Source organism: Dendropsophus ebraccatus, chromosome 4, assembly GCF_027789765.1.
Source record: "Dendropsophus ebraccatus isolate aDenEbr1 chromosome 4, aDenEbr1.pat, whole genome shotgun sequence".
In the NCBI taxonomy this organism is placed as follows: domain Eukaryota; kingdom Metazoa; phylum Chordata; class Amphibia; order Anura; family Hylidae; genus Dendropsophus; species Dendropsophus ebraccatus.
This window is the reverse complement of record NC_091457.1, coordinates 78784684-78802772: the sequence shown is the minus strand read 5'-3', so window position 1 is coordinate 78802772 and position 18089 is coordinate 78784684. Positions and strand designations below refer to the sequence as shown.

Below are 18089 nucleotides of genomic sequence, written 5' to 3'. Positions count from 1 at the left end.
CTGGACTAGCTAGATGAAAACCAAATAAATGTCTTCATTATACAGGTAAAACCCCAGTATTAGTGAAGTACATGCAGTGGCGCCTCTCACAGTATAGTACAGTGTGGTACTACATGCCCTGTGCTGCTCTTTACCTGCCCCAGGATGAGCTGCTCCTTTGGGCACCAGGTGAGGACCTTCTGTGATCTGTACAGAACCCTGAAAATGCCCCAGTCCTCTACATAGAAAGTAATTTACAGTCTCCAGTAGCTTCTTCTGACTGTTGTATATAAATACTTGCTTTATTCATACTAGTTATATGCTTATTTTTCTTTACATCTTAATGTTTTCTCACTTTGATGTGATATTATAGGGGCCTCAGAACAAATTAAAAGTTTTCTATAGAGTTACGATCTTAACATAATGGCTTCAACATACAATTGTCCTCCCAGAACCAGTCACTATCGTATGTTATATTGTACATGTATATGATGTGCTATGCGGTGACATCTTTGTCTATTATTGTAAAATCAGACCTCTCTTAGGGGTAGTTTGTATTGGCTTGTATTTGCTGTATTCTTCCATACAACATGTTTGTATATCCTAAGAGTTGTTAATAAAAAATAGATTATACATAATATTGTATGTTGAGGGACCATTGTATGGTTTTATTTGTAGGGCTCAGCAAGTTAAGAATTTTTGCAAATATATTATTTATCCTTCTCCTGATATGCCTACTTTCTCTCATATAGTTGACAGCTCGTTGTCTAGGTTACCGACCACCACTCTGCTCTAAAAGCAGTGGTCTGGCTGGTATATATATTATACAGTATATATACACTATATGCCTATACATTAACATTATAGCTTTTTATACCCCAGTGAGAGAACTGCTTTTAGAGCAGACTGTTGGTTGGTAACCTAGACAACGAGAGCAGCATATCAGGAAAAGAAGACAAGTTTGCTAAATAAATGTATTCGGCAAAATATTAAACTAAAGGCCATATTACACAGAGCGATTATCGTTTCAAAGTTCACTATAACGATCGAAAATGAGTTATAATCTGTCCATGTAAAAACACCTGGCAAACGACGAACGGAAAAAACTTTCACTTTTGTCTCTCAACATGTTGGAAAATTATCGTTTGTAGTTTGCCGATCGTTCTCATATCTGTTGGTGTAATAGGTCGTTTACCGATAAAACATGTTGTGTGGGCTGTCCTGAGGAACCATTAGCGACCATATAACGACGTAAAAACAATCGCTCATAACAGTAATTGGTGAATGTAATAACCTCAAAATCATTTGCTACAAAATCGTTAGTTTTAACTAGCGATCGATCATTATAGTGAATCTTTAAATGATGATCACTACGTGTAATAGGACCTCTAAAGGGGGTCACATGTTTAATTATATTAGCTGAGATGGAAATAAGTAGTTTTAGGTAAGTAAAGTTTACTCAATATATAATGAAAAATTCGGCAACTTTCTAATATACAGTGGTACCTTGGTTTAAGAGCGTTTTGGTTTATGAACGTTTTGGTTTAAGAGTTCACAGTTTTTAAAAATCGTGACTTGGTTTAAGAGTATTGCTTTGGTTTAAGAGCTCCCTGTACTGGGTGGGAGGGGGACGGTCTGCATAGCTGGGTCTACAGCCCTGTACTCTGACCCAGGAAGTCTCCCTCACATCCAAATCCTAGCAGATCCTCTTCAGGCTGGGACTTACATCAGGGGACAGGACTGTGGAGGTAATCCCTTCATAGCTGTAACCCCTCTCTCCCCGGACAGAGAGTGCTGCTATACTGTGCCCACATATGTCCTGCTCATTCCTTAATGCCCCCGGCAGTGTCTGTCAGTCCTTGTGTTTCCCATCCTCTCCATTACTGTACAGTAACTTATAATATCACATATTCTGCTGTTTCTGAATGTTTGTTTAATTTGTGTTACATGGTATTCAGAAAAAAAAAAATCATTATTTTTGGGGTGTGGAACCAATTGTCTGCATTTCTATGATTTCTTATGGAAAAATGTGGTTTAAGAGTGGATTTGGATTACAAGCATGGACCCGGAACAAATTATGCTCGTAATCCAAGGCACCACTGTACTTAGTATTTTATATCCCTATAGTTTTCAAAGCCTATGCCTTCTGTCACTGAAAGCGGACATTCCCATTAATTGGAGGAAACAACTCTCAAGACCTAAAACATGTTGTTTAGGTCTAGTCCATATAATCCTCTTTAAGCAAAGCAATCCAATCTTCTGTCAATTACATTTTACCTACACTGATACACTGTACCAAAATATCAGGACAAGAGATCTGTGCTGCTGGTGTATATAGGAGGGGGTTGATGACACCTGTACAATGACCGTAAACCGTCTTTTTGGTCCATACTGTTATTGCAGATTGTAACACTTACCAATCACAGGGACGTCATTTGTATCAGTCTGGCTTTTAACTGGCTGTCTAGAACCGTTCTCTGTTGCTGGAGGATGAGAACTGTAGTCCCTGTGTGTTAATAATAATATAGAAATATGCTTTTAACATTGACTGAAATGAACTTCACATAAAGAACTGTAAAAGAAAACAACATTTTTTACACTAAAAACTTACAGCCAGCAATCTAAGCTGTAATTGCAATTATTCTGCAATTAAAGCAAAAATCTCCCAGAAGTCCTTGCAGGCTCGAATTTTTCCCAAAGCTTGTTCTGCTGATTTATCTGCTGAAACCGGAGTACTAAGCAGTGCACTGTGATGGGGATGGGGAGCTGCAAGATCAAACACAGCCCACAGACAAGAGGCACCCTTTCCAGAAATGCATAACCATTACTGACCTGAGAACACATACCTTACAGCAGTGGTATACATTGGGGGACTGCCATGTTAAAAAATAAAAAAAAAGTATAGCACACAGTATAACCCTGGTGTATGTAATAACACAGAGGTCTGTGCTAGTCTATCCAGCAAATAAACAGAAGCCAGCTGAATAGAGGCCAAAAGGACAAGCTTCTGGCCTAAGTCAGGTAATGGGGGCCTATTGATGATTGCCATATGTGCTAGGTGATTTCCAATTAATATGGCAAATGTAGATGTAAAATGTAGGATAAAAAGCACCTAACCATATCATCCTGTAGTATGACCATGTATAACCAACATCATTTCTGTTAAAGTGTCCAGAATTTACAATATGTCATTAAACCTTGATTCAGGACACAGAGAAGCTACTAGGAGTATATACTCGATGGTTGTCTCACTTGTAATTACTGTTCCCTGGGTCTTGGGTGGATTCTCAAGAAATTCTTAGTAAGTAGGTGAAAGAAACAATGATCCCATCAGTAGCAACACACAGATACAATCCTATGAGACATTCTACAGTGCAGTGTGAAATAAAGGAGAGGACAAGACAAGAGGGTGAGCCCCAGTTCCTGGAGACAAAGACTACGCTACAGTGAGCAGACGAAAAAATAAAATAGATCAAATTACCTGAGGGGCAATGGAAAAAGTGATGGCATTTTTATAAATGACATATAAATATCTGCTCAGCCCAAGAAAAGAAACCAATGCCATGCTCGCTAGGAAAAAATGAGAAAACTGGGTTTCCAGTATATTACATAAAGCTATTCATTCTATGAAGTTAAAAAAACATGATTTGCTTTGTAGTAATAGTAGACTGTAGTATAGTGTTCGACATCTGCAGTGCAGAAGAATTTTATTTTCTGCGCTTGGTTATGTTCACATTGCTTTTAGGCTATGTTCACACTGCGTATGTTTCCGGCAGTAATGCGAACCGCGAATATACGCACGTAGTTTTGAGGTTGATGCGTTCGCTTGAAAGTATACGATATACGCCCGCACAATGCACACTACGTATGAGCTTACGGCTGGATCGTATGCGGCGCCATGAAAAATGAACAAGACCATTGTTTGAGGACGTAAATGTTCCAACTCACGGCCGTGGATTTCCATGCGGTCCCGTACGAGGTACTTATTTCAGCCAAATTGAACTTGATTTTTGGATCCAAAAGGTTCTGTGAGTTTTATTGGGCTGGGCCAAGATTTCCAAGTAAATGACCTGTTTTAGATCGCTTCGAAACAAGCTAGGGAAGCATAACTGTACTACGGAAGTATGTTCGCGGTTCGTACGCATCCGGCCGCATGTCTATTTTTCACACGCCCGTAGTTGCAGCCGCACATGTATGGCGGCGTACAAAATGCGGCCAGACTCATACGCAGTGTGAACATAGCCTCAAGCTGTACACTCAGCATGTACACTGTACACAATTCACCCATATGACAACAATAAAAAAGCATACTGCTGTGTATATGTTTCTTATAAGAAGAGCGTATAGAAAGGTATACTAACAGATATGAAAAATTTTCTTTTGGCACCATCAGTCCCACAGTGGTCTTGGTATCTGGCATATTTGAGGCTTTAAAAGGGGTATTCCGATCAAATTAAACTTTTAATATGTTGCTGCCCTTAGGGAGAACATAACATATGGCCTATTCTTACCTTTCTGCACAACCCCGATGTCCTCCCAGTGTCCGATCAGGACCCAAAGATGACAGGAGGACACAGGGGGGAGGACACACAAGAAGCTGCACATGGCAGCGAAAACATACGCCATGTTTATATGCCGTCTTCTTTATTCCATACAGTAATTTTTCTCTAGGGTGTTACCCTTGGACCACTGTTATTCTTTATTAGTAGTAGTTTTGATATCTATTGTTACTCTATTAGTAGTTTGATGGCTTCCTAAATATGCAGTAGGATTTTGTTAGTACATCTGGCATTGTTTCCATGATGTAACACCCCAGTGACAGCGCTAGTCTACACACTTTTTTGCTGCAACCACCTTTCAATGCAATAATCACTATTTCCTTATAATGGGGTTGTGCACCATGTGAGTCCTGTTCTGTATTGTGTGTAAGGCAACAGTCTTTTTTGCTTGTTTGTTTTGTGTTTACCTAGCCTTGTTTTGTTTTTTTGCTCCAATTTTTCTTTGGAGTGCTTTTTTTTGCTAATTGTGTCTAATAAAAATTAGTTTTTTTTTAACCTTTTTTGATTTTTCTTTTATGATTTTGTATTTTTGTGTAGGATTATAATCTTTCAATTTGGGGATTTGTTTTTTTGCTGAATGTTATGAGGCAGTTAGTAAACATGTATGCTGTACAGTTCTGACAAACAGACCTGCACAAGACCACCATGTTTGGATTGTTGGAAAGCATTCTTCACACGTGACTGTATAGACCAGTGCTTCTCAAACTTTTTCTACTGGAGCCTCACCCATCAGACCAAGGCAATGCCTAGGCCTCACCAGACTGAACAAGAGGATGCCAGGGCCTCACTATCTGTGGTGAAAGTCTACTTAAAAGCTGAAAATAAGGCTAGGGCTACCTTTCACCCGTCTCCCAAGCTCTATATACTAATAAATTCGTACAAGATATATTAATAATATTGCTAAAATAGAGTACTGTAAAGTACTGTGCAGATCATAGTTAATTTGTGAAAACTGGTTCCCCAGCTGGGCCTCACCAACAACTAGGGGGCGCCTCACAGTTTGAGAAGCACTGGTATAGACCAAGAGCCACAATCACATCAGCAAATTGTCATCAGGATAACAGATAAGATGGATATCTAGACCAATGGAACTTTATTATATTATAAGAACACCTTTACTATAGGAACTAGTGATGTGTGAAGAGGCAGGAGCAGTGCTAAAGCATATAACATCACTACAGAGTCCTAAACTGTCTGAATAAACAACTTGAGCACGAAAAATGCAAAGCATATTACTGCCTCCCAGGCAGCTGCCACCTTCACTGAAATGACCTCACGGAAAAAAGCTGCACATCACCTTTAATGCAGTGGATGTGGCTGCTAGCCTGTAAGACAGTGAATTTAGCCATTTCATGTAACAGTGCCTTACCTTTGGCAGAGCATATACTGCAGCATCTACTCATCCTAGACAGTGCAATATGTGCAAGGTGCCTCTTTATGTACAATCCTGCAGATTTTATATCTATACAGATCAATTACAATATATTATATATTATATTAAGTTAATACTTTGTGTATTAATTGCTGACAACCTTCACAATGTTTGATGTCAGTGAATGGAAACAGTTATGCTGCAAAGGAAAAGAGTGCTGAAATGGTTAAATGTCTACTATGCAAATATCCAATGACTGAAAAAATCTCTATGTTGCTGCTGTTCCTACAATACAGTCATTCTGATACGAGGCCATACAATGTACGTAGTGATATACATATAAGTGGGTGTACAAACCTGACTTTGTCTAGAGCGAAGTGACCATTCTCAAATATCATCTCAGATTCTGCGGCTTCTGTAAGGGAAAAACCAGACATGGTCAGAGGGTAATGGAGATTAACAAGTGCTGTGATTCATTTCCATGTGTTCAGCACTCACCATCCTCAGTAGGTGATCCGGGCTCCACACATGGCTTCCCCCAGTCAGTGTCCCCTCTGCTCTCCAGGCTGCCAGTGTGCTCTGCAGGGGTCTGTATGTTTAGTAGCAGTGGGGTATTTTTCACTGAAAATCAGAGCACAAGCATATGTCACAGAGTTTTAGTCTGGCAGTTTTATGCTCTGAAAATAAATACATGCACATGTAGTAAGGGGTTACAGCAGCTTCTAGAGATCACCAACATCCGCAGCATCCACCATGATTGTGTATAATTATTATTAAGCCACCATATTCAGAAAAACTCTTTTTAATATACTTTGCCATGGACATCTTGGTAAAAAGTAAAATAAAGGGCTTTCCTAGGGTGTTGACCCCCCACCCCACCCACACACACACACACCTTCCCCTCACCCTGGAAGAAGACTACAGTAACATCTGCACAGAGTCTGTGTTTTTCCATCATTTTTGTAGGTTTATATTTTCTAACACCTAACAAAAGTTTAACTAATGAGAATGCCCCTTTAAGTCGATCTACATGTAAAATGCACTGGTGCAAGATGCACCAAATTTGTGGCCTCATAAAGGCATAGCTCCATTGTGAGGGGCATGAGATTGCGGTCTCTATGGATAGGAGTTCTATTGTTGGTACAACCTCTTTGAAAAATTTGGTTGATGTAGATTTCAGCTATAAATTGACATCATTTCTTTTGTAAATGTTGTGGCCCTCACCTCTCCCACTGAGCCATGCTAAAGTAACATTTGTATGCACAAATGTAGCTTATCCACAAATATACCACTTTCTATGACAGTTTTCAGAAATACAGCATTTTCTGAATATCCCCATTTCTCACCAGTTTTAGGATGCTGGTCATAAAAAGAAGCATTCTTGTGTACATCTAAAAACAGGTGCAGACGTGTTTTACCTTGGATTATATCTAGTCTAGACAATCTTGTATACGCAAAATGCATTAGTAGCACAGATCTCTTTCCTGTGCTTCTAGTTTGTTACAATATTTACGTTTATGTAAAAATAATTAGGCCCCTGTTCACATTCGCGTCATGGCTTACATCACTTATAACAAATGATGTGATGCAGTGCTAGATGAGTTGTATGACCTCTATCACAAGACAGACCCTACTGAATTACTAGTGTTGTATTCACTATAGCAAACCTGATGAGATTTACACATGAGCCTCCAGCAGCCTGAAGTCCAGGACCTTTATCTCTGAACTATCAGCTGTAAGAAATAATAGCTCTGTATGGGTGTACACAAGACTGTTTCCTAATGCCACCCACATGGGCTTCTCCACCACTGCCCTATATCTGCACTGTTCCTTGAAATGTGATGCCAAAAACAGTTTATGTGGAAAACGTATAGGTGATCCCTAGATGTTTCCAAAATGTGCAGCATGTCATTCATGTGACAGTACACCGTGGTGTGTGTGAATGCTATGTGCACACTGCTGAGGTTTCATGTGAAGGGGTTTGCATCGAGACGTATGCAGACAGATAATGGTATAGGTGCATAGTGCCTGCATTGTAAGCCGTTTTGGGGTGTACCACATGGCTGTGAATGGTTCTTTCTCCAGGAGTTGCACACACAGAACTCATTGTGAGGCGTTATGCCCCCCTCCACTAATGACACTAATGACTTGGAGGAAGTTGGTCTGCTCTAAGCGGGCTCCCCTGCTTTTACAAGGTGTATCAAATTGGGGGAATTAACCCCTCCCCAGCCTCCCCTCACACACACCTCTCTGTCTCTAAAGTTAAATAAACACAGGCAGTAGAGGGGGGTGCAGGACACAGAGGGGTATTCTATGCCCCCTCCTAAACACACAGCAGTGCTCTGTAACCACTAGATCAGTGCTCTGTGTAGAGCAGAGCTGTACAATGAATGAACGCCAATTACATCTTTACCTGGGAGGGGCTAACCGGCTATGGGGGATGCAAAGAAAAACATCCCTTTCATGGCCCTGGATCCCCTTCATGGCTCACAATTTAGGGGTGGCAACTCAAAATACAACTAGAAGTTGGGTGACTGCTGAAATACTGAGACGCAGCAATGACCCAGCAGTCTATACACTAAGCTGACACTTATGACGCCTGCAGCGATCTCCCACTTTCAGTGCTGCCCCCTTTCTTCCTGTGTCTGGTTCAAAATGTCAACATTATGGAAATACCCTAAGAAGCTTGTAAAACACTTTATATCCTAGAGGATTATTCGCACCACCCAAACATGCAGATGGCAGAGTGCAAGTGAGAGCTCCCTGCAGGCGTATAACCCTCAAGTGTGCACAACCCAGTGAGGCTGGGAATCAATCCCCATATAAATCCATCTACACAAGCACAATACCGCCCGCCGGGCCCAACCCTGCCATCTCAAACACAGATTCTTTGTATAGGTCTTCATTAGCTGACTTACTGGGAGTTGTAGTACTATGGTGGAGCTGGTGAAATAGCATTTGTCTCTCACTTTTTTTAGGGGTCCAATATCTATAGCCATGACAACAAATTCCTGAAGAATGACGGAATACCGGAAGTATTGTTGTACCTTGTTAGCCATAGAAATCAGTAGAATAGAGAAGAGATCAGGCGATACCTTTTAGAGGCTAACTGAGCATATTTGATTGTAAGATTTCGGGGGTCTAGCTCCCTTCATCAGACATGATGTCTTAAAGTTAGGCGAATTTTATTTTTTTAAAGTATTGTATTGCCCTCCAAAAGTTATACAAATCCCCAATATACACTTATTACAGGAAATGCACATAAAGTGCTTTTTTCCCTGCACTTACTACTGCATCAAGGCGGGGTTGTGGCTGCTGAAAAGGATGATGGCAGAGGGATGCTAAGTGTCCCTCCAGTGCCCTGTGTCCCTCAGTGTCCCCCTGCCATCATCCTCTCCAGCAGCCACAGCCCGCACAGCTCTGGGAGTCAGGTCGTGACATCACCATTTTATCCAGGAAGTGAAGTCTTGATGCAGTAGTAAGTGCAGGGAAAAAAGCATTTTATAAGCATTTCCCGTAATAAGTGTATATTGGTAATTTGTATAACTTTTGGAGGGCGATACAATACTTTAATAAAAATTTTCACCGGACTTCTCCTTTAACATCATGTCCCAAAAGCTTACAATTAAATATACTCAGCTTCTAAAAGGTATCGCCTGATTTCTTCTCTATTCTACGGATTACTGGGGAATTTTCTGGCAAACTAGCTCTGTCCTGTATTCCATTATGACTTTGTAACATTCTGTATTGCCAATCCTGCAATGAAAACATGTGCTAGACTATCACTTTCCAGGGTCAACACTCAAATGCAGAAGCCCCACGTAAAGGACCAGGTACTTCATGGGGCTGTAGAACTAGCGGTGTGCTTTGTCAGCTGCATTTGTCAGACCAAATCACTGTAGCACAAGTACAAGAAGCCACCTATATGGCCTGGGTAGTAATTGTAAGGGGTCAGATCACTGAGAAGTGCACTTACAACATGATCCTGGACACACCCAAATCAGAAAGCCCAATAACATTTTTTAGGTTGCACAATGGAATAACAAAGTGTTCGGGGCCTTTGGACCCTACAGTTTACACCATGTGCTTGACTGTTCACTTTTGTAATTCTTAATAACTCTGGGTTGCCCTTGCCCTTCACTGATCTATGAGACTGGAGAAATCCAACAATGAGACTTTTGCAGAAGAGCCAAGAAAGCTGCAGTTTCACCAGTGATTAATGAATTACCACTGAAAATCTTTCAGCTGCTGAAACCAGCCGGGAATGGAAGAGTGTGACATGAATCCTGCACCCTCCCCGCGGAGATGTCATTATCACCTCTGGCAAGCCACCCTTTAAACAACTATAATCCCCCCCACCAGATCTATCTAGCTGAGGATTGTTACATGAGCCTGTGAACGCTGTGTGTCCCTGGCTGACTCACTGCAGTAACCTCAGGCTACCTGGAGAGGGCCAACACAAGCCACTATTGTGTGACTGTACAGGGAAGAGGCTCCAGAGCCATACAATATCTAGCTTCATGATGAACAAAACGTGCAGTGTATAAGCGAATGTTTAAGCCTGAATATTCAGCCATGAACAGGTTCCAGTGTGCCAGTCTGTAACCCCAGTATGTGTCATCCCCTTCTACTATTACAGGCTGCCTGTGTCCTAACATAACAAGGTACAATGGATGTATTCCAGACTAGGGCTCTTTTCCCTAAATGTGTGCATTACCAGTACAAAGTAATATACCTCAATTTTCTAAAGAGTTTTATACAGGTTGTCCCAAAAGGACAGGGAGGAGCCCTACTTAGGATCCCGCTCTGGTGAACTGAAGGCATTCATGTATTACAAGGACAGCCATTCACCTGTACAGCCAAACTGCAATGCTGTATTTATGTGGACCGGCTGCAGCTTTCCTTGGCAAAACCAGCATCTCCCATTTTACAGGGATCCTGTCAGCCCCATTCTAAGAGCAAGCACAGACACAGCGAATTCAGAGGTTGGTCATGTATGTGTCAATATACAGAACTCACAGTATGGGCTCTGTTAATAATTATAACAGAAACCATGATACCACATCCAGAGATGTCGCATAACAACTAAGCCCGACAGACCCCACTGACCATCAATACCTGTCAGGTTCTACCAGGGGGTCCATCTTTTAAAAGGAATAACAGCATGCTGTGTTTTTCCTCCCAGTCAAATCTAATGGAGCTACCAATGCAGCCCATAAACTGAGCCCCTAACAGTAGTGTAAATGGAGCCTGTATAAGGGTACCTTTACACAGACAAATTGAATGGATTTGAAAAGAGGAGAAATCTCAGTCTTTCTTTTATGACCTGTTGCCTGTTTATAGTCTGTTCCTTGCTTTGGCTTCAAAAATCTGTTAGATAAATCTCTGTGTAAAGGCCCCCTAAGGTCAGTGCTGTAAGGCAGGAGTCCAATGTATTCATGAGATGTGGGCTACCCTGCCCAGCTGCCAGTAATTGACAGCTTTCCTTATTAGACTTGGTTGCCACATATGCGTTTTTACCGCCCTGATAATACCAACATCATGTGCTATTGGGGGCAACTGAGCATATGATTTCCATGGTGTTCAGAATGCACTGCAGATGCCTATGTGGAAGCCCTGGTTAACATTTGGTATTGTAGTCACTATTTTTATTCAAATCCAGGAATAGGCCCAAAATGGTTTTGGCTAAAATTACGGACCAAATACTAACAAAAATACTGAGCATGAACCTATGTTACCTGTGCCCAGATAGAAATCTCAGCAGAGTAGATTAGGAAGGATACCAGAGCGCGTGAATATCGAGGACTATAGATCTCACGCACATCACTGACAGGACTAGTGTGCTCAGCTCACTCTGCAGCTGAGGAACTGTGGTTTTATGAAATGAATAATGCAAAAGCACTAAGTGACATGGTGCTAGAAACAGGGTCTTTTACACTACTTTATGCTGCCCTGAGATGGGGCAGTATACATCATAGTGTAGTGCACAAAGACTGACAGGCTGCCTTTAATGGATTTGTTCTAACAACATTGGAGACACACTGCTAGCATATGCAGTGTGTAAGGGTAAAACTGACTTGTTATATATGTTCCGCGGCAATAGCAAAATGTTTATTTATTTATTTATGTTTAATTATTACATGGGAAATGGGGGGTGATTCAGACTTTTATTAGGGGAGGGGGCTTTTGATTGAAAACATCATTTTTTATTTTTTTTTACTTTTACACTAATACTAGAAGCCCCCTGGGGGACTTCTAGTATAAGCACACTGATCTCTCATTGAGATCTATGCTGCATAGATATGCAGCATAGATCAATGAGATCGGCACTCGTTTGCTTGCGGCTGCTGCAGAGATCTCCGCCACTAGACACCAGGGAACGGCTGCATACGGTAATTTGACAGCTGCATCTGATTACCTGATTAGCGGGCACGGCGATCGGACCGTGCCCGCTAATAGCTGTGGTCCCGGGCTACATGCGGCACCCGGGATCGCAGTGGTTCAGAGCGGGGTCGCCGTGCAGCCCCCTTCTGAACGCCCTTACCGACAACAGGGCGTAAATATACGCCCTTTGTCGTTAAGGGGTTAAAGGAGATGTTACAATTCAAACCTTGATAGTGCACTGTTATGGTGCATTTACACAGGCAGATTTATGTGACAGACTTTTGAAGCCAAAGCCAGGACAGACCATAAACAGGGAACGGGTCATAAAGGAAAGACTGAGATTTCTCCTCTTTTCAAATCCATTCCTGGCTTTGGTTTCCAAAATCTGTCAGATAAATCTGTCTGTGTAAACGCACCATTAGGATATGCTATCAACATCAAGTAGATAGAGGTCTCATCACAAGGTCAGCTATTGGTTATCATTTGGCCTCTGAAAATGGGAAGTAAGTAGGTTTAAATTGGAGCTTCGGGTGGTTCTAATAGATTTGATAGAAAGATACCCATCAAATCTTACATATAAAGTGCTTTTATTATTTCCCCTATCTGAACATCACATGGGTGAAATCAATTAAAAGGGAACCAATCACGCTAAAAACACTGTTACAGCTCTAAATACATCCCTATATGCTCCCTAGCCCTGTTCCCAGACATATAAGTAAATGCTGCGAGCATTACCAATATATCCCAAAAAACTACTTTGTAAAACTAACCTATCTAGTCATATGAGTGGTCCAGAGCTCCTAAGTAGTCACACCTCCCTGGCAGCACCCTTGTGTGACACTGCCGGCTCCTATACGCCAATGCTACCAGGGAAGCATAATTGGCGGCAAGATTTCCTGCCAGCTGTGACTACTTAGGAGCACTGGACCGCCCACATGACTAGATGGGTGAGTTTTACAAAGTAGTTTTTTAGAACATGTAAATAAAGCTCAAAGCGATTACCTATATGTCTGGGAACAGTGCTGGGGGCATATAGGGACGTATTTAAAGCTGTAACAGCATGTTACAGTGTGATTGGTTCCCTTTAAATACAGCTCCAGTCACACTTGTTCCTATTTTCAGAATAGCCCTGGGCCATGAGTGACACAATCTCTAAAATAAGGATGAATCAGTCACTAGACGTGGCAGTAAAACAATATTGTCAGAGTCATTTAGTCAGCTTTCCATAGCCAACGTGTCCTTCCTTTTAGAAAATGAGTGCCATTTTACTATATTATGTATGTGCTGATACATATTACTATTATGTATGTGTTGATCCTGAGTTTAAGTCTGTATTATACTGCAGGGCTTCATTCACAATTCTGCAGTCTCACAGAAAATCTCCCTGCTGACTCATAGAGCACTGCTGGTGATTTGCATTCTGTTGTCTGTACACAAGGTATTGTATATTTAATGCATCTGTATCTCTTGTGGAAAAACTGTCTCCCTGCATTATAGGGGTCTCTGATGCAAGCTTGTTGATAACAGCAACAAATTACTCCAGTCATCTGTTCTTTCAATCCAGTGATGTAGTAGTAGTGTTTTGAGTTACCATGACTGGGAGCATTGGAGCCATACTTATCTGCAATTGCCAGAATCAATCTGAACCCTGCCAAGACTATGGCCATTGATAGGAACCAATGTACCTTTCTATCATACCTTGGTCAATGATAACCTTACCTTTGAGATTAAGGTGCAATTTCTGGCCATCATTTGCCTGTCCTGAGCCTGCAGATGCCATGTTACAACTCCCTGCAAGATTAAAGAGAATAGAACATAGAAGGATTATGTTATATTCATTTGAACAGATGTCCAACATCATACCAGACAGTTTCAAATGTAAAGTGATGACATTTCCTCAAATAGGCATGAAAAAGAAATACATACAACATCCAGATTATGACTCAGACCTATCAGACCACATCTGTCTGTCATCAGCTCCTTCTCTGATGCTACGTTTACACGGAGCGATAATTCGCCCAATCGATCGTTTAACAATTTTGAAGCAACGATTTGGGTTTTATAACGATCAGCATTTAGACTAATAAATTGTTAGAAAAATCGTAAGAAAATTTGTAAGAAAAATCGTTAATGCGATCGTTTTTAAGATCATTTAAGCCCATCTTTTACATAGGGTGAATCTTTGAAAGACTGTTTACACGAAACGATCTGCGAATTTTTAGCGAACGATGAACGACGATTTGAGAACATGTTGAAAGGTCAAAATGAACGATTTTTCGCTCATGGCTTGTTCATTTGCTGTGTTTACACGGAACGATTATCGCTCAAATGCGATCATTATTGCGAAAATTCAAACGATAATCGTTCCGTGTAAATGCAGCATGAGACTTTACAATTAGGAACCCAGCATGAATACACATATGTACGAATTCAATGACTTGTATACATTGCTATTACATAAGATACTAAAGGAGATTTAAAGTGTACACGTCACCATTACAAACTTTCGATATGTCAGAGAGGACACTCAGACCCTAACCGTTCAGTAGTACAAGCTGGGGGGACTGTAATGCTGCCACTCAAGAGATGTGCCCCATAGACATTCATTACACTGCCATCTCTTCATGTGAGAGAGGAATACACAAAGCGAGAAATCTCCCGACTCTTTCTCCTGATTACTTGGGGGTCTAAACACTCAGTCACTGACTGATCAAAACTTTTGATGTGTCAAAAGTATTTTTAATGACAGTGACAAAATAAACAGAGGAGCAACTTCTCCCCTGCACTAATTTCAATAAATCTTCTTCGTTATTCCTTCAGGGAGGAGCACAAGAGAGGCCGCAGAATGATTGCTGACATGGCAGAATACATAATATACCACAGGGACATCGGCCATATTCAAGAGATGACTGTGAACCAGCCAATGGTCTTTTACCCAATATAACTACAATTGGACAACTTAATTTACCTACAGGTAACCCCACTTCCATCAGTCCAGAAAGCTGGCAAATAAGGAATCGTGTAATGAGGGAGCCCAGTGCAAAATCTGTACCATGGCCCCTCACCTACCCTATAATATACTGCCGTCTCCTTATATGACTAAAGGGTATTTGGAACCGAGGTGTGACTTCTACCATTGTACCCTCTACAGCAGGGATGTGGAACCTGCATCCCTCCAGCTTTTGCAAAACTACAATTCCCATCATACCTGGACAGCCAAGCTAAAGCTTTGGCTGTCCAGGCATAATGAGAATTGTAGTTTTGCAACAACTAGATAGCCACGGTTCCCCATCCCTGCTCTACAGCAGGGATGGGTCCTCACAAAGTGAAACTGCACTAGTTGTCGCTCCGTGGTAAGTTACACAGACAGAATGCTGTGGTCATGTATCTCTTCACATAATCGAAAAATCTACTTTTTACTACTTTCCGAACACTGGGCCTCCTCGCTGTTTCCAAAGATGGGGACAAAACTGTCACCAGAATGAATGGCGCGTGCTACACGTATGTGGCCAGCAATAAATTTACTATGTGGCCACCAAACATTTCTGAGAGCTGAGAAACTCTGAGGCCCAATAGAGAATGAATAAAGCTCTGGCCGCATACACACAGTGCACACCATTCATTCTGGTAACAATTTTGTCCCTGTTTGTGAGATAGGTGGGGATCTGATGACATAAGGTAGGTATCTGTGATGGGAATATCATCCTCCATAGGTGATAGCAGGTACACCTTTACAGCTGCCATGTTACCCTGAGAGAAAGCTGACATGGACTTAATCAGTGTGGGTTTTGAAGGAAAAAAAACATCCTTTCTTTCTCCTCAAAACTCATGCTGTTTTAGCTTGAAAACCACTTCGCATAGATTTCAGTAAGAGCCTTCTGTATGATTTTTGTATGCTTTTATCCCCCTAAAAAGGAAATGCTATGGCTTCTTTAGTGAGGTTCCACCAGGAAGCAGTGCAGTTCTCTGATATAAAAATCAATGGGAGACCTTTAAAACCACTGGTATATTTGTCCCATTTTTTCTTTGGGCTTTTCAGTGCTGCAGAACTGCACCATAATCTACAAAATGTGGCAGAGTAAAAACTGACTGGGTTTTCAGATTTTATACACATGGGGGGAGATTTATCAAACTGGTAAAGTAAAACTGGCTCAGTTGCCCCTAGCAACCAATCAGATTCCACCTTTCATTCCTCACAGACTCTTTGGAAAATAAAAGGTGGAATCTGATTGGTTGCTAGGGGCAACTGAGCCAGTGTCACTTTACACCATGTTTGATAAATCTCCCCCATGGTTGTTGTGTCTGCGACTCTAACTCTGAACAGATGTGGGACCATGGCTTCCTGTGTGATGTATCCCACTATTACACCACTAATATCATTGTATTGTGCTTTAAAAACATGAGATGTAATCCCATCTATGGGGCTGTATACACACACATCTCACAGGAAGCCACATCACAATACATGGATGCCATCCATGTAACAGCCCGATCTCCCATGCTATAGCCCAGACTGAGAGCTGCTGTGGGACTATAACTCCCAGCAATCCTGGTAATGCTCTAGGTCAGTGCTCCCCAAGCTGAGGCTCTCCAATTGTTGCTAGGGTTTTGTGGTTTTGCACAAGCTGGAGAGCCACCGGCTGGGGATCGCTGATCTCAGTGATAATATATGCTGGGACTAGCAGTACCACACTATGAAACATGAAGTGGATGTCCAGACCCTGGTCACGACTCTAAACAAAATTCCCACCTATCTCGCTTAACTTGGTTCCTGCACCCGTCTCTCTCCATATCTGGTCACCGTGCACCCCTTTAACCTTTAATTGGCAATTAACCCCCTTTTCAGCCTCTGTTGACATTACCTGTCTTCTTTACTTCCGCCTCCTGGACTTTCGATCATGTGACCATCGGCTTCGTCAGTTGACCCGGAAGTGAGTGTACATTGAACCGGAAATACAGCCAATAGCCTGTAGCTCAGCGCGGCCATGTTGGTTGGGGCGGAAGTCACCCGTCTCCTTCAGTTTCTTGTTAGTTATATTGCCCATTGGTCTGTAGGGTATAGAGTAGGTATTTTTGAGGTATATAGAGTAATTTTGCTTCTCATTGGCGGACCATCAATGTGAGATGTGTATATTCTGGATCTGCAGCACCTGTTCGGTGTATGAAATGAACACTGGGTGTGTATGGTTGTACACAGTACATTTTTATATGTTGCTCCTTTACTCCCATTATGAAAAACATTTATGCAGCACGTGAAAAGGTGGCAGCATCATGATGTGGGGGCATCAGTGTCTGGCACAGGGAGACTCAGGGTTGAGGAAAAACTTGACGTCACCATTTTTGCAAGAAATTGAAGACTTTGTGCAGTAGTAAATGCATTTACCGTAATAAGTGTCTATTGGTAATTTGTATAACTTTTGTTGGACAATAATATACTTTAAAATAGTTTTTTTTACCAGAATTCTCCTTTAAAGGGGTACTCCAGAACTCACTGGCATACTTTTTACTGCCCCTGGCACAGTAGTGGTGCCATCCCCTGGGATAATACCATCACTGGTGTCAGGGCAGCCCTGTGCACCCGCCCAATAGCAACAGCGCCCCCAGCCTGCTCCTGCTCAGGGAAGCCTCCTTCTCCCTGCAGCAGTCCCCCACCCCTGAATCTTCTTTTGGCTGCCAGCACCCTTGCTCCAGCATTGGAGGCCAGTAAAAGGTCCCGGGGAGATGGTGCAAGCAGGAGGAGCTTCTCGTAGCGGCGGGGAGAAGCAGCGGCCGCCTGGGATGGGGTGGGGGAGAGC

At 41.9% G+C, this 18089-nt stretch overlaps 1 protein-coding gene across 1 annotated transcript in view; it reads right to left on the bottom strand.

Annotated features, from left to right (window-relative positions):
- Nucleotides 1-17214, bottom strand: part of WWP2 (WW domain containing E3 ubiquitin protein ligase 2) — a 41896-nt gene extending 24682 nt beyond the window's left edge. Inside the window, exons 1-5 of the mRNA XM_069966119.1 lie at nt 17157-17214; nt 14014-14085; nt 6409-6531; nt 6268-6325; nt 2397-2485 (exon numbers count right to left, since the gene is read on the bottom strand). Coding sequence (XP_069822220.1) covers nt 2397-2485; nt 6268-6325; nt 6409-6531; nt 14014-14074 — 331 coding nt within the window. The 5' untranslated portion in view covers nt 14075-14085; nt 17157-17214. The remainder of the gene's footprint in view (nt 1-2396; nt 2486-6267; nt 6326-6408; nt 6532-14013; nt 14086-17156) is intronic.
- Between the last annotated feature and the right edge of the window lie 875 nt (nt 17215-18089).